Raw genomic sequence first — 21,715 nt, 5'->3', positions numbered from 1 at the left:
CCGAATGGAATTAGGTAAATATATGGTTTAACTATTCTGTGTATAAATGCAAAGCATGCAGAGAAGTCCCCTTGTTATATGATCAGTCGTCAACGTCATGTGACGACAAATGTGTTTATTATGCTTTCAAGATTTTGACCTACACTATGAATTGAAGATATATGTTCTGAGCGTCCCAAGTCAACTGTGTTATTCATATACCTTAATATGTAATGATGAAAATACTGTAGAATGAGTCGGACAGTTGTTTCTGTAATGTATTAGAGAATGGTTGAATATGGTTTCTGAAATTCATACTTCATTATGATGGAAGTTTGTATAGAATATTGAACTCGAATCATTATCTGTATAATTATCGTAAACAATAGAGTATCAGACAACAATTTTATTGATATTTTGGAATGCTCAGATTTGATCGCCTACAGACACATTTGCATCTGACGTGCTAATTTTGATCCTTACAAACCAAAGTTAAGCTTGAATAACTTATATATTCAATATTTTATTAAATTTACAATACTATGTAGAAATTCATAATCTTTTGTAATTTACAGATAACTTCAAACTGATGTGTTGACGACTGAATGAACTTGACTATTTTTTACTTCATAATATTATAAGTTTATAACTGTCATCAGATTAAAGAAAGTCGATCACCTTTATGTTGTTGTTTATTCTCTTCATTTGGATAATCAAACTTTAATATCATAAACATAAGCATTAACCATATTTTCCTACGTTTGAGTATTGTTTGTGTCATGTCTAGTAATTAATTACTTAATTATTGTGTGTACTAAATATTATACAATGAATATTTCCTAACTGATCATAATGCATTGAACTCTAGGAAGAATAAAAACATAATTTTAGATATAATTTTACAAGGGCCACAATCAAATCTATTGCACTTTCTGATTTCTTAATCATCATTGTCATTCTTATTGCAAATCACACACATTTTAACTATCATTATTTTAAAGTTTCCTTTGGAATTCAGTAAAATAGTATATTGAATTTCAGATAATGATCTATTTTCTAAATACGAAACATTTAAACCGTTAGTATCTACTTGCTTATTGTCTTGGCAATAGAAATCTTCACAATAAGAACAAGGCAGTTTAGGTTATCTGTTATAATACAATATAGTTAACTAATTACATATTACACGTAACCAACTGAATCGTGAATTCAACTTTGGGATCTCCGCACTACTAAGTGCTAGTTTGGTATCATAAAGTTTCTGCAAACGATTTGGTACCACTAGCTTCTGATCTACCTACTACTATGTTTTGCTTTAGTGTTTTGAAGTAAAAATAATCAATCTAAAAAAGTTATTTTCATTTATTTGACATATACCACCTTAAATGCTACGTTTGTCAAGTGCATACTACTAAATCTTTTTGAATAATAACATGAATTCACTTTCTTGTGTCAGTGCAGTTTAATTTTTATGATGAATTTTAAGTACTAACATAAGCAACATCTTACCAGCAGCTTTAAAGCTTTTACATTAAATAATCACTAAATGGTAATCTATAACATTCTTGGTTATTTCTTAGTAGTAATAAAGTACAGTTTGATCTCTAGACAAAATGATTTTATAGTGTGCACTTTGACATTTGGTGATTGAATATAGTTGACTAGAAGCTGCAGCCTAAACATCTTCCTGTTAGCAATCTTCAGTGAATTTATGTTACCAGCTGAATTTAAACCTGTGTTATTTACTGTCATTCAGATACTTACTACTGAATATTTTGAGCCATGACTGACTTCTTATAGGACATAATTTTATTCTCATTTATTATTAGATTGTCAACAAAAACTCAATGAATTTGTTTACCACTGATATAGTTAAATCAATGACGTTTGAAAACCTTTTTAGTAGCATGCTTTATTACATAGAAACAGATTTTCATCTAAATTTATTGCTGAAAAAGTCGATGACATTAGAATTAAGTAAGAATAATTGGGCTTTTTTTCTACCTACACTATTACTTAACATAAAAAAACAAAATGATTAATTCAATTTCTATACAGATAATGAAACTCATTAATCAACTTATTGCATAACAAATCTGTGCAAATAATATTGAATGTAAAAGAAGAAAAAAACATACCAATCATCATAATTATTCATTGCAATCTTCTATTATATAACTTTAAACATACAGAATGATTAAGGTCTTATGAACAATTCATCTTACACAATGAAATTAAAGCAAGTTTTATCATTCATATAACCTTTAAAACAATACATTTCTGAATCGGTTATCTCCTGTAGAAAAAGCATATATATATATATATATATATATATATATATATATATATATATATATATATATATATATATATATAGAGGAAAGTGAATAAGGCTGAATCTAGTCTACTATTATTTTGAATTATCATAGATTGTCAGTTATATTTTAAAGAAATAGTATACTCAGTATGATCATTTGTACTGAATAAATTCTATGCATTTTTCCGATCAATTTTTTTTCTAATCTTTACATAGAACTAAATGTCAAATAAAAAAAGAGGAAAAAATGAAATTACCGATCATTAATTACAAGAACAAAAATATGTAGTTTCATTTTGATTCGTTTTTACAATGACTAGTGTTAAATACTTGAATTCAATTTCTGTATAGTATGTACTTTGCGTTCAACACGTATATTGACAATCTTTTCAAACTTAATAAAAATCAAATGGCTTCATCATACTTAGTTAACTTATATCATCTTTTCTTATAAGACTATAGTTTAGGAAGAGATTTTATGTAAATTTTATATTTGAATAAATGAGAATATGACAGGGAAAAGTATTTGGTAATTTTAATTAAGAGTAAAACGATCATTAATAAAACAGTGAATCTGTATAATTCGATCATTTATGTCTATTGCAAACATCTTGAATTTACAATGATTAATGATAATAGAAATGAATGTTTGTTATACTTATTTTGAAATTAACTGACTGTATTTAAGTCAGTGAGTCAGGTAAAAAAGAATCAGGTAGCGTAATAGGTGGAAATCTTTGAAGACAAGTACTGTAATCTGTTTAATAATAATAATAATAATCATAATAATAATTAACTAAGATTTCAAGATGGTGGAGAAGATTTGTAGCTCAGGTGGATGATTTTGGTGAAGTTTTGTTCTCTGAGCTGGATGGTTTGGTCGTGGAGCTTTCATCGTTCTTCTGAACGACATCATCAGCACAAACTTCAGATAGAAGTGAAGTGTTCGGATTTCTCCATATGTGTTTCACAGTTTGTTCTGAAGTTTGTGCTGATGATGTCGTCCAGAAGAACGATGAAAGCTCCACGATCAAACTATCCGGCTCAAAGAACAAAACTCCAGCAAAAACTAAGATTTCACTATGTATTCACTTTTCTTTGTTTATATTTTCAAAACCTTTATCCATAGGTATTTGATGATAGTATTTCCATTTATTTCCATATCTTTATTTGTTCTACTGATATAAATCTCTTTAAAAAAATTTGTGTATTATATTATCTCAGGTTAGTATGGGACTCCTCAGCAGTGCGCATCCACGACCCCGCACCACGCGGGGTTCGAACCCAGGACCTACTGGCTTCGCGCGCGAGCAATTAACCACTAGACCACTAGACTGACTTCAGGAAAAACTCCTGAAGTTCTAGTGAGAAGCCGTAACCAGTGGAGTTCAACCAGGTCTGTTGGGAGATAACAACTCACTGAAGACAATGGTGTACGGTGGCGCAACTTCGTGGATTGGTTGAAGTTAGACATTAACACCGTTGGATGCCGGCTCAGTGGTCTAGTGGTTAAGTGCTCACGCGCGAAGCCAGTTGGTCCCGGGTTCGAGCCCCGCGTGGTGCGGGATCGTGGATGCGCACTGCTGAGGAGTCCCATACCAGGACGAAACGTCCGTTCAGTGCTTCCAGGTTTTCCATGGTGGTCTAGCTTCAATCGACTCATGATTTCAACCTGTGAAATTTCTAAAACTCTCCACAAAACCCATTCTGATATCTCAGATTACTGTAATTACTCATTGGATTTCAATAAATGAGCTGATTACCACGTTAATGTGCCTTTTAATAATCGTCTACTTTTATTTTTATTAGTATTATAAAGCGACTCAACTCATGTCTAGATTTGAAATTTTATTTCAATTTCATTTATTAAGATATGTTTCTGGGCTATTTTCATTGTTGGAAACATCGTTAACAAGATTTGACTTGATAGATTTTAATGACTTGAGCATTAGATTAATTAATTAAATTTTAAAAAATAAGGTTATTTATATTTTTGAAATTGTCAACAAGTTGAAACTTGAATTTCTGACGTTTTACAGCTTAGTTTATGTCTCTTTTTCTTCAGAGAATAAATAAATTGATTTATGTTTTATGTTATTTACACTTTCATTATTTGTTAAGAATTTTGACTAATTATGATTTATCAAGAGTTCAACAACAGTAAATTCAACACAATGCTCAAAATGTTATGGTACTTGTTTTATGAATCAGTAGCTTAGTAGTCCAATTTTAAGCACTAAGTCACTGGTTTAAACTTCTCAATTCTTTACTCGAATAACTTTGTAGTATTAATCATGCAGTCATGCAGTTAACAGTATGGTATAAACCAAGATCTATAAATCTATACTGAATAATATAATTACATTGTCTTATTCCTCGGTGTTTTTGTTTGGATTTACAGAGTAAGTATTGAAAAACATGGATTACATAATCCATTGACTGATATAAACCATAGTGCAAATAATTTTCAAATTTTTTATTTACAGTGCCAATTGAATATAATGAGATTTAAGTGATTATAGGAAAAAAAGCATAAATATAATCCTTTTTATATCCCGAAGAGAATAAAGAATGGTAACTTTTGGGATCCATTTATGGATCAATACTATGCGTATATTTTTATCGTATAATTGTTAAGTCACTGAACTATTCATATTCGTAATCCTCTTATCATAAGCTTTATTTTGACTTATTAACTATTATACGATTTATCATTCTTGAGTTATGCCTGGCCTATCAATTACTATCTCCCATATCCACAGCCACTTTTGTCTAAATCTTGTATACGTGTTATTTTATATTTTATGGTATGATGTTGTCTGTCTGGTTGGTATATAAGCCCAGTATGTTTGAAATAAATGATTCATATCGCAGAGGTTGAAACTGGTGTTCTGAACTTAACAAGCTGGGCTAGGCCATAAGCAGGACCGATAAGAACTCTAAACTGCTCGTACATATTTTATGCGTCATTGGTCTGATCGATAAATTACTGTTCTCTAATTGGCGATATCATCATCGTTATACATTAACAGGGCATACAGTCTACAAATGATAACAATCCTGTTGTACACCTTCTTCTTCCTAAATGAAATTAGATGATTGATAAAGAATAACATATTTGAATAAATAAAACTTTTAGCTGTATGATACATTTCTCCCATTTTTTAACTATCAGTACGTGGTAATTTTTAAATGAAATTTTGTTTATTTTAAATCATTGTAATAGATGTTCTTTATTTTATGAACCGAAATCAGTCCATTATCTTACATGTTAAAGATTTTTTGACAAGTCTGATTTTTAGAATCCATTCAGTAGAATAAGACAATGTCTAAATACTTTGAAAAAAAATTTTTACATTAACAATATGGAACATTGTTATGAATGATTGCCAAGGGAAAAAATACTAAATTTTAATATAAGGATTGTAATAAAGTTCAGGTACGATTGAATAAAGACATACATTACTGTATGTGACTGAATGTAATTGAATGTAACTGAATTATTTATTCATTATCTATTTAGAGTGTATTATTCACATCCCTATAGGATTGGTTAGAATTTGATGCTTATTATAATTATTATGCATTTGGTTAATCTTGACTGGATATTTAGTCTCAAGCAAAAATTGTTATAAACATGTTCAGTAGCATAAAACTTAAAATAGATAACAGTTGGTGGTACTTATCAATTTCATAAGAATAAAACAGTGAACAAGAATAAATTCTCTATTCTATGAGGAAAGGTAACAGGCTAAACACGAGCTGAAATACAATCTAAACAATAACTAGATTACAATTAGTATTGTTTGGCTTGTATCTTCCCAATGAGGTTTAAGACTGCAATTGACCAGTCTCCTATTGGCATATGTGCATGCTGTGTGTATGCCTAGATTATTTGTAAGCAGCTAAATGAAGCGACAAAATATGTCTAAGTTGGCATTTATCCAGGCTTGTTGACAGTAATGACAATAATCAATAATTATAAATAAAATTTTCATTATCAGACTCTTCAAGGAATCCAATAAAAGTCCGAAATGACTTGTGAATTAGATGACTATCTTTCCAAGTCTTAATAAAATACAAAAGATTTAAATTGAATTTATGACGTTACAGTCAATCAAGTGTCGTGTCCACATAGTAAAATAAGCTTTATAACACAGCTACATATGAAAATGAAATCTATTCAGTTTAACTCTTTTTTTCTGGAGATTTTTCTTAAAAATATTCTATTTCATCTTAAGTAGTATTTATGCCTTTTTATGGAGAAAACTAAGATGAATTGCAATATAGTTTGAATAGTTTCCTACCACCACGGATCTGATCTACTCTGAAAGTTATTTTAAAAATGTGGGGTGCTTTATTAATTGGGTCATTAAAAAAACCTAGGCACATATATTAGAACGTTCTAACTATACTATCTATCCAGTATTATTCGATATTTACAAAGTTCTGAGAGAATGATCAAAATCATCGACAGAAGTTGTAAAGTACACCTATTTAGAATTTATTATAATAACTAGTATCCAGATACCTAGAATTTGAATTAAATAACAAGATACTTGAGTGTAGATTGTATCATACTTCTGGAATCTATAAAATTTACGTTTAGCATAAAACAAATTTACAAGTCTCAAACGAATTTCTAAGAAAGTATTATGATGTGTGCTACTGATGTCGACAGATATAAGTAGTATGCACCATCAGTTGAAAGTGAAATGCCTGGAGGCAGAAAATTAAGAAGATCGAAGAAAAGTGAACGAGAACAGAGTATAATTACTGTAGAAACAAAAGAACAATGAAGTCCGAAACGATTGATTGACATTTTGCAAATGAAGTATTTACTGTATAATTTTCAGATTTTACTAAGACCTGTCCACTATTTGTATTCTCATTCAATACAGTATTAATTCTAATTAAAAATGATTTTTATATGTAATAACTATGTAAAATGAGATGGTGGAGAAGATTTGTAGCTCAGGTGGATGATTTTGGTGGAGTTTTGTTCTCTGAGTTGGATGGTTTGGTCGTGGAGTTTTCATCGTCCTTCTGAACGACATCATCAGTACAAACTTCAACTCCTATGCAAACCAAAAGATGAAATAACGAAGGAAAACAAATCAAACATCATCTACAAAATAAATTGTGCCAACTGCGAAAAACACTACATCGGACAAAGCGGACGCCCCCTTGACCTTCGTCTACACGAATATCAATTAGCAGTCAAACGCCATGATATCTCCTCACTTATATCAATACACGTGGACAACTGCGGACACTCATTCGATTGGAAAAATGTGGAAATCTTAGACAGAGGAAATTCCAAAAACACCAGAGAATTTTTAGAAGCCTGGCACTCAGGTCAATCAGCAGTCAACAAGCATATTGAAATCAATCCATTTTACCAACCAATCAGGAAAATCATGCACAAACATAAGAACAAAAATCAAAACAATGGGAGACACAACCAAAACAAAGAAATAAACAATGACAAATTTAAGGTCAATAAGAACCAATCAACACCGAGGTGCACAGAACAAGCTTTGAAACACATATGGAGAAATTCAAACACTTCACTTCTATTTGAAGTTTGTGCTGATGATGTCGTTCAGAAGAACGATGAAAGCTCCACGACCAAACCATCCAGCTCAGAGAACAAAACTCCACCAAAAACTATGTAAAATCTCAAGCAATTTAATAGTATCTTAAAATAAATAAATGACTCTTAGTTGGTGGTTGAAGGTAGTCGATAGGAAACCCTAGACTCAGGTTTCGTGCTACTTATCACTCGTCAGCTAGGTGTACCTGTAATCTTGAGGGAACTAGTGCTCCTTGACGGATTCGATCCTGTGTCTAGTCACCTAGACTAGTGGCCACATTACAACTTGGTCGATAGTATCTGATCTGCACCAATAAGAACTTGAAACACATGATCACCACCCAGTGATTAATCAATTGTGAAATAAATGACTCTTATTTGTTTATGTTCATTGATAAAGTTTAAATTTATTAAATATGACACTAAAGGGTTATCAAAATTTGACTAAATCATATACCATACTAATCCATAAAGATTGATTGAATGAACAACCATTTTTATATCCGTATATATATATATATATATATTCACAATGTCATAAAATAGATCAGAAAAGTAGTATAACAAAACATTAACAAAGAACTAAAAGAAGAATACAACCGGAAAAAACAAGATAATTATAAGTAGAAGTAACACAAAGAATGTGTTACAACTTGTTTTATGGATAGATATCATCATCATCATCTTCAAAATATTACTTCATTAAAACTAATAGCATTTATAAAGATCTTTTATTAAATGACATTTTCTTTGTCTTTTTTGAAAATAACATTAATTAGGTTAATGGAAACCCAAATAAAAATAATGTGACATCCATATGTATATACATTAATTAATTAACTAATTAATTAGTCAATTAATTAATTAATTAATCATTTTCATTAAGTATGATTATCTGACATCATGTCAACTTTTGAATGTTTTGTAGACAAGGTTGTATTCGACAAATTTAGTTGCATAATGTTTTAATCAATCATTTTCTGATTTATGTATGTTGAACATTGATTTATATGAATTTTAAGGAGTTGAGAACACGAATAATCCGTTATTAATTCATATAATCAAATAATTATGGTAGGTAAAGATGCTATTTGAAATACATTAGCTTTTTCATCTATTATTTGACTAACTGTGATAATTAGAAGTATTTGAATTGTAGTATAAACTAAGAATCCCAGAAATAATGTAATCGGATCAAGAAGTACTAGATAAGCACAAACGAATGTACTGTATTTGGAATTCGAAATCAAGCATTAAACAAGTACCAAGGAATCATTAGTTCATTGAAACAACACACTAACCTTATTTATTGCATTCCTATTCAATGTGAATATTTGATTTGAAGATTTCAAAAACTGTGACAGTTAATTTTGATTTTAGCCCAGTAGTCTTGTGAGGTTGAGAAAGGAATTGATGTAAGTTAAACTAAGAAAAAAATTATATTTTTGTCGATAATTTTAATTCTTCGAACCATTGAGAGATGTACCGTGAGCATGAATGAACGTTTGATTTTTAGTTCGTAAGTTGTAACATATTTATACAAAATTGATACTTAATGGAAGTTAACTTTGTTAGGTCCCGATAAAAATAATGAATGGTAATTTTGGGCTCCTTTTATGGACCAGTAATAAACGTATATTTTTATCGTATAATTGTTAATTAACTAAACTATTCATATCCCTCTTATTATAAATTTTATTTAGACCTATGAACCATTATTATACGTTTTACCATTCTTGAATTATGCCTTGTCTATTAGTCACTGCCTCCCACATTCACAGCCACATTTGGCCATAATTGTACAAATGTTATTTTCTATTTTATGGTACGATGTGGTCTGTTTGATTGGTATATAAACTCAGTATGTTTGAAATATAATGATTCATATTGCAGAGGCTGAGACTGGTGTTCTGGACTTAACTGGCTGGGCTAGGCGGGAAGCAGGACCAATCAGGACTTTACGCTGCTCGCACGTGTTTTACGCGTCCTTGATCCGATCGATAATTCTCTGCTTCTGATCGGCGGCTTTGGGTTATAACAAACTTCCATAGAAATTTATAATCTACAAGATAGAGTAGATAATCTGTATATAATAACTATCAATAAAGCCACTTGATTCCATAATTTATTGTCCTTCATTATTGGTGATCTTAATTTAGGTGTATGTTCTTACACGGACAAATGGTTGAATTAAATACACCTTAAATTTACGTATCCATAGCCTATTCAATAAATATCCAATTTAAGCTACTAAGGTCATCAAGTTTCGACTTTACGCGACGAATGACTAAATGCAATATACTTAAGTGCATATCACCTTCAAACAGTTTGACCATAGTTTTCACTCCTTAATCAGCAAACTGTATGTGGTAATGATGGAGGGTCTCTAGATCAAGACGGACAGCTTTCAAATTCGGGATTGGTTGTATACATGTTTCTGGCCCTCATTTTAATCACTATACTGGATTATCCTCTTAATTTACCATAGTTAGCTCTCTCCAATTTTATTTGTCTTCCAAATGTAAAGTGTCTAAAAAGAGGCGAAACTGAAACCTCCAGAAGATTCTAAGATCTGAGTCAACTATGTAGTTAAAGTGTCCAACGATTAAAGACTTTCAGGGTTTTCGAAAATGAACGTCAACCGAGGAAACTGGTAGGTAAGAAATAAAAATAATAGGGGAAAGCCAAACAAACCATTTCGGACAATAACTCAACATTTTCAGGTTCATTTTAATGCAAGTTTTTATTATATTTAAACACATATAAGGAGTTTGAATCTTCGTATGGCTAAGGCTTCAGTAAACCCATTCATTCGCCCTAGACAACTTTTATACAAGACCAAAACGTGCAGCATTAAGATCGATTTTATGACCTAACTTAACACTTGATAATATATTTGTACTGAATGTCTGCACAAAGAACTGAGTTCTTATTGCTACATACGTTGCATTTTAGTCCAATTGGAAATTTGTTTAACAGAATAAGCGTGATTAAGGACACTAAGTTTATTCGCATTGTTCAAGATCTCGATAATGGCAAAATTAACTAAAGTTGAAATATGTATTATACGTATTCTAAAGAATAATTTATGTTATGTGAGATATGATAATCAATTTTCAACGTAATGATTTATTTTAGATGTATCATATAATTCATTTGCTAGTTCTTTATGACCGAATGGTGTTATGAGCTATGAAATTGCTTTCGATTTTTACATTTTAAATTTATATTTGATTTTACAAAGAAAATTGGTTAGGCAAACACGGATAGTGGCTACAAGTGAAATCCAGGACGCGCACTTCTTCCTATTTGGGACTCGTCAACTGCATATACCTGCATCTCAGAGTTGATGCTCACTCTGAGACTCGAACCCAGTACCATTCGCTTCAAAAGTCATCGCGTTATTCACTCAGCTACTGAGTCCTGATAACCACGTGTTTGTTCAATGGAGTCAATTTAAATTCACTTGCTATTGTTTTGCTTGAATCTTCCCATTGAAGTTTAAGACTGTAATTGATCATTTTGTGGCTGAGTGAGTAACGTGATAGCGTTTGAAGTAAATGGTACTGGGTTCGGGTCCCAGAGTGAAAGTCAACTCTGAGATGCAGGTACATCCATCTGACAAGTCCCAAATAGAACGAAGTGCGCGTCCTGGATTTCACTTGTAGCCACTATCCATCATTGCTTACAAAAAGCTTGTGAATTAAGGCAATATCGAGGCAATACGCACAGTATGCACATATGTCAATAAGAGACTGATCAATTGCAGTCTTAAACCTCAATGGGAAGATTCAAGCAAAACAATTCCGAATGAAAATTGGATAGGTTTTTAAATGTATCTCATTTTGTAAGTTCTTACTTGATTTGTCATATCATGTTATGTTTTCATTAGGTTCCTCAAATATAAAATGATTTAGTTCTCACAATCCTTATGTCATTGAAGGTAGTCATATATACTCCGGTTGATTTGTTTTCAGTAATATATTATTCATTAAATCTTATGATGACACTATCATCTCTATTCACGTCGTTTTTTAAACTTTATTTCATTAACTGTTTTCTGATGATGCTAAAATCGTAACTAAATTAATAATGTTGAAAGAGTAGCGAGTAAACTTCTATTCATCATATTATCAGAACTTAATTAATCAATCAGTTTCAAAAACATCTGCTTATATAAACATGTATTTTGTTTTAAAGAATGTTTCAAAAACATATTTTTCTGTTACGAATCAAAGTCACTGGAATAACAATGACTTAGGAGGAATGAGGTCAAAATGATGCTATTTAATATAGAGGACAAAACAAGATCAACTCCGTCTTCTAATTGCTCTATCGAAATTTATAAAACGGACTAATTGCTTTAGATTAAAATATGATTTCTTTTTTATTTGTATGCTGACAGCTGATACTGTCCAAACAAAATGGTAAAAAGCCGTTTCATAAATTTAAAAAAATTACATAGAATATTTAAGGACAAAGAGTATTAAAGTAAATGATCTAGTTGTATATTTTATGAATAGTTTAGTGATTAAACAGTTGTCTTTGTCTTATTTTCAAATAAACTTAACCTCTTCAAACTAACATGACAAATATATTTTAAGGGGAAATATTTATTTAATTCAGTCATTAGATAATTTTCATTTATATATAATGTTATTTTGTAACATGTGCTCACTAGTAATCAATTTAAACAAGAATGCAGTTGCAGAGGGAATCTGAGACCTCTGGAGTTCAAAATATCTGGTATCACAAACGATTGTGATGGACGATGATCATGCAGTATCGTTAAATGACTTAAGTTTGAGGAATGAAGAGTTGGGTCTAAACTCAATAATTCCAAATTAAAACGTGTGCTTTTGACAAGGCCATGGGTGCTTATTATTATGGAGTTTCGTGTTAGGATGAAACAAAGGTCAATAGCCCCTTCATTTTTCACATTTGTTCAGCTAAACTCTGCCTATGATTTGAAGTAACTTCAAATAAACAAAGCTGAAAAGATCCATTTACTACAACATTCGCAAATACAGTTGTACGTAAAACAAATAAACGTTTTAAGCCAGGTATTTTTCATGATTGTTTTAAAGTCAGATCTTTAAAGATGATTAGAGAGTATGAAGATTCAGGTTTTTTACTCTTGATTTTCAAAAAACAATAACAAATGTATTATGATTGAGATCATGAACTGATTGATGTTAGACCATCAATTGAAACCAGGGAGCACCGGGCGACCGTTTTATCCTATCGTGGGACTCCTCAGCAGTTCGTATCCACAAAACCCGCTCGCGGGATTCGAACCCAGGGCCTTCAGTCTAGCACACGAACGCTTAACCTCTAGACCACTGAACCAGCATCCAACGGTCTTAATGTCTAACCTCAACCAATCCACAAATGTATTATGTAACCTATTTTCACTATACTAACCATCTCAAATGTTCAAGATGAACTATTTATTTTCTCTTGCATCACATATTAGTCCCCGTAAAACAACTTAGAATCATTGTTCATGGTAAAAAAAAAACCTGTTATTATGATGAATCAGTATCAGCTGTAGACGTCAGTGAAACCAGAAAACATTAGAGATTCTCAACACCGTTATTTACTTGTACTCAGATGTATACACTCAAGGTCCCTCACAGTATCATCAAATTTCATAATTTAATATTTTTTACAACAGTTTATCTAGACGATTCAGTACTAAGACGATATAATGTCATTTGTTCATGGCTGTGCTACACCTAGTTTAGTTGATCGTGAATTACCGAACCTCTTATTCAGTGTTGCTTAAAAGTTTCGAATTCTAAATGCTTGTAGTCGTCTTGTCCTGAACGACAATTTAAAAACAACTATAAACCAAGACTTTATTTGTTATAAATTAAGTCACTCCACATATATAGTTGCCACTGATTGACTGACTTAATCGAGGTCATTCCTTCCTACTGACAACGTATTTAAGGTACTTAATTCATTAGTTAGTTCCTTATCACACACATACAGGAGCACATTTTTCAAAATCTTTTATGGCTATACCAAGGTAGTTTAATCTTAAATAAACCTGATCAAATGTTTTGTAATATTTTGATCTATAAAAAGACAATAAAAATTCATTTAATATGGACGAATAATTTATTTGTTTTATCTTTTTCAAGTTTACTTAAGTATGATTGGTTACTTGATGATAAGATGACAGTTCGGAAATAACCAATAATACGGTTGCTAAAGTTTCCATATTATCCTAAAACATATGGAATAAAATTAATTTTTAAAAAAAGATATAGGAAATGGTATCTATGGTCTTTAAATCAAATTAACATCTTCTATAAATCCAATTTATGCATTCTATTATATTATGACTTATAATCCTATACATATTCATCTTACATAGCAACTTATTCAAAATAGATTAGAGTTGTTATGACTTTAACAACTTTATTAGCTGGATATAAAATTCATAGTTTAAATTTTCAGCCTAATAAAGATATAATATCATATGTGACAATTTTATTGTTACTATGCTGTCATGCAAATACTGATAACCCTATAAATACAACTAATAATGAACATCAAGAAAAAACTTTATTGAACTTAACATTATTACTTAATGATAGTGATCAATTAAATAATAAAAGGTTTAATGATTGTTCAATTTCCTTAACAGAATTTATTATTTATTTTTATATTCAACCTATAATTTGTTTTATTGGATTTATATTGAATATATTGAATGTGATTATATTTTGTAGACCACAATTTTCAGGAGCTGCTTATGCTTATATGATTGCAATGTCATTAGCTGATGCAATTACATTAATTAGTTATATGCCATCTGGTTTGGTTAGGTAGGTTTGTGTTTTAATATGAATATATACAATTATTCATAGATGCTTTTTAACTCATCAGATGTAGCCTCTCTTTTATTTTCATAATTGATACTCAAAAAACAGTAAAAACTAGTGACCAATAACTTTGAACTTTAAAGAGCTTATTACAAAGTGATAGTTTATTTTGAAATGATTTTACTAGGCCGGAGCCATATGATTTATGTTTAAAATTTTGGATCGAATATGAAATAGCGCGTCCCTGATCGTTTGTCATATTTTATTAACCGTTTCACTATTTAGATCTCTGCTGTCCACTAGAACTTTGATGAACTTTTCTTAAAACTGAATAATACTGAATATGTAATTGACCTCTAACTTTGTATGAATAGTATAGACCCTACCGTTTAAACTAGAAATCCTGTTCTTTATTCTAATTGCGGCTATGGCTTCATACAGTTTTAAAATAATACGAGTTTTCTTACTAGTGGTTCTTGATTCCCGATGATCCTAACAGCTGAGCTCAATTCAGTGATAAAACTTGTCTTGATTGATTCATATTGAGTTCAAGATGTTGATATAAAAATATTGAGTGTTATGAAGTTAATAGACTTAAAATACCTAACTTCAAATAAACTTCGGCACACAAATAAGAATATTATTAAATCTTTAGACTTAATGCTTGTGTTTGTTAAAATCCATCAAATAAGTATTATTTAGCCTATGAAAGTTTAATACACTATATCTGTCAGATTACTTGTTTAAAAACTTCCATATGAGTAGACCTTTCTATTGATTTCATGGTAGTACTTGTTCATTTTTCCAAATTATTTGCCTTCAGTAATTGTGGTAGACCAACAGGAAGTAATATTTTTTCCAGAATTTGACTACATCATTATGAAGGGTATTTTATCAAGGATGTTATTAGTTTTAATGTCATAATGTAAGATTAATAATGAAAACGATAATAGCAACAATAAATACTCTCTTCAACGCTGTACACTTGTATATAAAATGTTATGTAGCGAAATTCTCTATTGAAATTTCTCATCTTACATACATTTGATCCATAAACCCCAATCTAATCATCCATCATTTATTCGGTGAAAAGATAAAAAAGAAAGTATACCAGCCATTGTCATAATTCAATTTCAATTCCAAAGTGTTTATTATCTATTTGTTTTCTGAGCTTTATATTAAACTCACAAGCTGAAATCATGTTATTAGCATATAAGAATAGTTGATTGAAGCAAATTTAAAATATTAGATGTAACATTTACCCAGGTACAAAATAAAACATTCAAATATATGAACAAAATATTTTACTTCACTTTTCTATCCCTAGGAATTCTGCTTATGTTCTTCTAGTTTTCCTTTACATTCTCAATATGTGACCTTGAATGAAATCATACGAAATCTTGAGGACTTCCGATATATATATATATATATATATATATATATATATATATCTTAAGTAAAGCGCTCATCTAATGGCTGATACATCTATTTTTATTCACAAGTTGACGACAGCTAGAATATCATTGGAAATCGGCAAGATTTGAACAACTTTTGACCAAGCATAGGATTTCTCAAAAAGTCCCAGGAGTCGAACCATAGGAATTCGAGTCGAGAGTGAGCATTTAGATACCAGACCACAGTTGAAGCTGAATATGGGATTGCTGTACTAGTACAAAAGATAAGCCGAAGACATAAACAGTAGACAAAGAAATGTAAAGTTCTTTACTGCCATTAATAATTTATTAAGTTCTTCACCAAGAAATATTTACTACCGAGAGCATACGAAAATAAAAATCATTCACTGTGATCGGATTGCTCTCATCTGCTGGGATCGCCGGGTAAGAAATAGTTAGGTTAGACGCAAGGTATTAGAGGATGATGGTAAATTAGTTGTTGAGGTTGTGAATCTTCGTCGACTGAGATGGTTGGGCCACGTGGTACGTATGCCTAGATCCCGATTACCGTGACGCACAGTGCTGACCAGTGTTGGAGATGGTCAAAATAAATTTAGGGGCGGCCAAACTAAAACGTGGCATCAGTGCTTCAAGTCACTAACTTTTGATCTGAGCCATGTTGGTGGATGCAGACTACTTGGTTGGGGTCCGCGTGACTATCGCAACCCATGGTTGGAGACTTTTGGTGACATGGCTTAAATCGATCACAATATTGTAGGTGTATACGTTCTCTGTCTTCCCTTAAACTATGAGATTAAAATTGCCTTCTACCTTTATTTCAGCGAACTAATTCTTTCTTCCTGTACTATATCCTTATATGTAATCTTTCTTTAATATATTACCACCATTGAATTAACTACTTTTATGAATTCGGTGCTCATCTTGTTGTGCTAATGAAATATGACAACATGGACCAATGCATATATGTGCCTGGTCCTAGGTTATAACCGACTGACTGACTATCACCCGTAATCTATTATTCGTTTTACAGCCTTAACAAATAACGTCTCTATGCTATCAAGACCTCTGAAATTTCCGGATTTCTCACCGTAATTGTTTTTTTTCCTGTCAACACAGATCATACCCTATAAAAGGAATATTTCTACCAAATATTTATATACTTAATTTATAAAAACAAAGGTTTTTATTAACGAATGTTATCTATAAAATAATAATAATAATAAACATATTCATTGCAATAACAGTCTAAGAATATTCTTATAAATGTTGCTCATTATTAAGTTAGTAAATATAATAATCTTTCTCACTACCGAAACCCAATCTATGATATATCAAAGCATACATATTCAGATTGCTAATCTTATCTATAGAAAACTAACCAAGCATGTGAATAAATATTTATGGATAGAATGTGTTTATGTCTTTTCTCGGACAAATAATAATAAGAAAAAGATAAATGTGTTTTCCTTTTTTTTCTTCTGTTTTTGTCAAACTGTAAACTAATACTTAACGTTTATAGTTACCGTCATTGTTTATTTGTTGTTGTTGTTTAAACTGGAGGGAAAATTCAAATTCATTGTGTAACCATTACAAATAAATGGATAAATTATACACACAAAAAGAAATACATTTGAATTTGATTATGATAGTGATATATTCAATCAAAATAATGATAAGAATTTAGGAAAAATGATTGATAGAAACCAATAAATTTATACTAGACTTCCTTATTTAAAGTAATCCATCTGAAGTAAACAAATGGATAAAAAAGGTACTTTTTGTTTTCTTGGGAAAATAAAAGAGAAGAATATCAAAGAACATTCCGTTTATAACATTGAACTTAGTTGATTTATTTGTTTGATTAAATTGGAAATATAATAAATGTACTAATACATGGATGTAATATAATAAACACTTATTGCATATCATATTATTAGTGCCGTTAGTTATATCAGTAGTAACATTTGATTTACATTGTGTTTTGATTAGTGAAACTCAAAAAATTACTTTTTTATAAAATGTTACCTCAGACATTAACACGGTTAAATACCAACTCAATGATCTAGAGGTTAAGCGTTCACGCATGAGACCGAAGGTCCTGGGTTCGAGTCCCGTATATGAGATCATGTATATATACTGCTGGAGAGTCACATACTTAGAAGAAATGCATATCCAGTGTTTCCAGGTTTTCAATGGTGGTCTAACATTAATTGTCTCATGATCCCGATTAAAAATCAACAATTTCCACAACCCTATACTGAAAGTGTTGATAGATAAATAGTTTGGTGCATGCTGCTTAGTCTGACAAATTTAAGTAGTATGTAGCAGCATTTGTAATTACAATGCCTGCCAGCAGAAAATTGAAATAAATAGAATAAGAAAGGAAACAAAATGCTTTTTAATGATTTATATTATAGAGGGACCGTAGCTAGCAGTAAATTTCAGAATACGGACAACCCATTGATTTTTGGAGTTAAAAGTACTGGGTTCAAGTTTCAGTATGTACATCAACATTGAGATACTGGCACATCAAATTGGCTAGTCCTAAACAGAATAAACGTTACATCCACTTCCAGCCATGATCCATCAATTGATTTCAGATGATATGACAAAATAGCCCTATTGTGACTATCTACCAATAGGGGCTGATCAGAATTTACTGCTGAATCTAAACAAATAGGTCGTATTTTCTTGATCCAGATTGTTACTCAAAGTTTATAAAAATTTCAAAGTTTAATTTTCTAATTTCATCAAAGTGTTTATAAAGCTGATATTGCAATTAACTTGTTGTCTTAACGATCAGATGTGAAAAAATACTACAAACTGTATTTTCCTGATTTTAAGTTTCCCGAATTATTAATATGCTATCATATCGAAAGTCAAGCATCAAATACATACCTGATGAAGCAGTGTCACCAAAGATAAAAATGATAAATGTTTTGAAGTGAAGACATATTACAACTAAGTAGAGTCGAAAAAGACATATATATGTATATATATATATATATATATATATATATCCTCAGCATCCATAAACTGAATAGATATGAAAAAAGAATTTAGTGTTTATTTTCTGGTCAGAATTGCATATTGTAACAAATTATGAACTAACGAAAGTCTAATTATTATTTATATCTTTGAGCAAAGAGATCGATTTATACCGAATTAAGTTATCTGAATCAAGTCCTGAACAATCTATCTAAAAGAGCAAGATTCGGGCTTCTCTATATAGAGAATGACATCAGGATAAACTTTAGAAAACCGAACTTATGTATCCAAAAGCGGTATATTTATTCTTTCTGCTTACTGTGGCCCACGGTTGGGCCACTGCACACTTACACTATATAAAATAAACTCTTACTTCTTACGTAATTGTTTTTATGACGTATCCTAGATATACTTAATCCTTAACTGATGCAAAAGTACACAATCTTAAAATATGACATTGCTTAATTTATATATTTATATACGTCTTGTTGTTTTGGCTATCTGAATAATAATTATGCATTCAAAACTATGGAAACTGAAACGAAGTCATTGTAAACGACTGTTTACTCAAAAATTGTATATTTTTGAATATTGTATAGGGACATTTAAACTAGTATGTTATATACAACAAATGACAAAACTATAGAAAACAATAAATTGTATTCGAAATACAGCTATGATTGGCGAAAGAATACCATTTACCAAAATCAATGAATGATTTTCATATGTATTCGTCGAAATATCTAAAATGTCATCGATTTTATCTTGTTTTAAATTACGGATGCCCACTTAATAACTATCTGTCTTTATATAGAACGAGAAAGTTGACCAGTGTCTATCAGTCCCTGATTTTCTTAAACTCCATTCTGTGAGAAAAAAAAATAACTTCAGATATATTAATTAAAAGATAGATATTTAGACTTATATAAACGAATAAATAGCGTGCAGCTATCATTTATTGACTAGGCAGAACGTTTAAACCATTTGGAATAAATAAATATTTCTTTTTCTAAAATCATATATACAACCAATATCTTTTCCAACAGAATTCTTATTAGTAACAAACGGTTTCCAATTAATACATTTTTCACCATTTAGAATAATAATTTAGTGTTGTAATTGTAAACTGATTTGAATAAGTTTTTATAGGCCTTCTGATACTAATCAACATATACTCATTAGTGACTGGCTTCAAGAGGTATTTCCTGGAGTTCTAGTGAGATGCAGTGACAAGTGGAGTTCAGTCAGGTCTGTTGTGAGATAGTAACTCACCGATGACATTGGTGAATGTGTCGCTCAATTACCTGTATTAGTTGAAGTTTGACATTAACACCATTAGATACCGGCTCAGTGGTCTAGTGGTTAAGCGTTCACGCGAGAAACTGATAGGTCCTGGGTTCGAATCTCGTGAGGCGAGGTCGTGGATACGCAATGCTGAGGAGTCTCATAATCGGACGAAACGGCCGTCTAGTGCTTTCAGGTTTTCCATGATCTCAACTATTAGGATTACTACAATCTCCACAAAACCTATTCTGAAATTAAATCATTAAGACGATGTATACTTCAACTAGTTTTTGGGAGAAATTAAATTGCATGACTTATAATTAAACTAATTACACATGGTTAATCTTTAACAAAATATAAATAAAATGAATTCAGTAATACAGGAAAGTAAACAAATTAGTTATACAAATTGAAATGGAATATAATGAATAAATAATTATATCCAGTGAAATAACTTATTGATGTATTAATAGTAATGAATATTTGCATAAGGCTCATTGGCCTACTTTTTTTAAAGGTAGCTTTTATTGAGTTATTGAGCTCGAGATCTGATTAGATATAAAGGAAGTCAAAATCATTTCATTAGGATGCTATTGATTCCACAGTTTTCCCATATGTGTATCTATTGTTTCTGTCGTTAAAAAAAACTTCCGATCCAAATATCTTTGCCAAGTTACTACTATTAGACTAGATTATTGAGAAATCGATTCATTTTTACTGTATTAGCTTTCAAAGTAGATGTTCTCGGAAAGAACTGTTTATATTACTTGTAAAACTTTTGCTAAGCCAACCAGAATGAATTTCAGGTAGAGGCATGTGGTCTCTTCTCAAAACATCGTCTAATTTTTATTGCTTTGCTGTATAAGTGAAACTAATAAATAACAAAAATAGATGGTTATTCATGTGACCACACCTAATTCCTTAATTTTCACTATTGGATTGGCTCAAAACATTATTTGTGGTTTCCTTGAGTACATTTATATGCTTTATTTAAACGTTGATAAAATCTAACGAGTATATCTAACTTACATTTAACATTCTGTATGTTTTTATTGTTAACATATGAGATATTAAAGTAAATGAGTATTACTATAAGTTGTTTATTCACTAAGAAATAAATAATTAAGGATAAAAGTAGAAGTTAGGAAATAGACATTAATTATTTCTTTCTGTTTCTTATAGAATGTACCCACAAAATAATAAAGAATGTTTATGAAGTTAAAATTTCGACCGGTTTATCAATCTGAAAAAACACCACATATTTTCTTGTTTAGTTGTGTCTTGTTTACCTAAGATCTGA

At 30.6% G+C, this 21,715-nt stretch overlaps 1 protein-coding gene across 1 annotated transcript; it reads left to right on the top strand.

Moving 5' to 3' along the window:
- Window positions 1-13,013: 13,013 nt before the first annotated feature.
- Window positions 13,014-16,111, top strand: MS3_00006597 (uncharacterized protein). The gene is made up of 2 exons (XM_051214758.1): window positions 13,014-14,731; window positions 14,774-16,111. Exons 1-2 carry the CDS (start codon window positions 14,307-14,309, stop codon window positions 14,796-14,798), a joined length of 450 nt encoding a protein of 149 aa, XP_051067945.1. The 5' UTR covers window positions 13,014-14,306; the 3' UTR covers window positions 14,799-16,111.
- Window positions 16,112-21,715: the final 5,604 nt, after the last annotated feature.

This window comes from Schistosoma haematobium, chromosome 2, assembly GCF_000699445.3.
Source record: "Schistosoma haematobium chromosome 2, whole genome shotgun sequence".
In the NCBI taxonomy this organism is placed as follows: Eukaryota; Metazoa; Platyhelminthes; class Trematoda; order Strigeidida; family Schistosomatidae; genus Schistosoma; species Schistosoma haematobium.
The sequence above is the reverse complement of the archived record's forward strand: the minus strand, read 5'-3'. Positions and strand labels throughout refer to the sequence as shown.

What these genes read in the sequence shown, in the direction of transcription:
- MS3_00006597 (XM_051214758.1), top strand. Translation starts at nt 14,307, where the DNA reads ATGACTTTAACAACTTTATTAGCTGGATATAAAATTCATAGTTTAAAT. An exon ending in ATGCCATCTGGTTTGGTTAG is followed by an intron (nt 14,732 to 14,773) that starts GTAGGTTTGTGT and finishes AATTATTCATAG; the next exon opens with ATGCTTTTTAACTCATCAGA.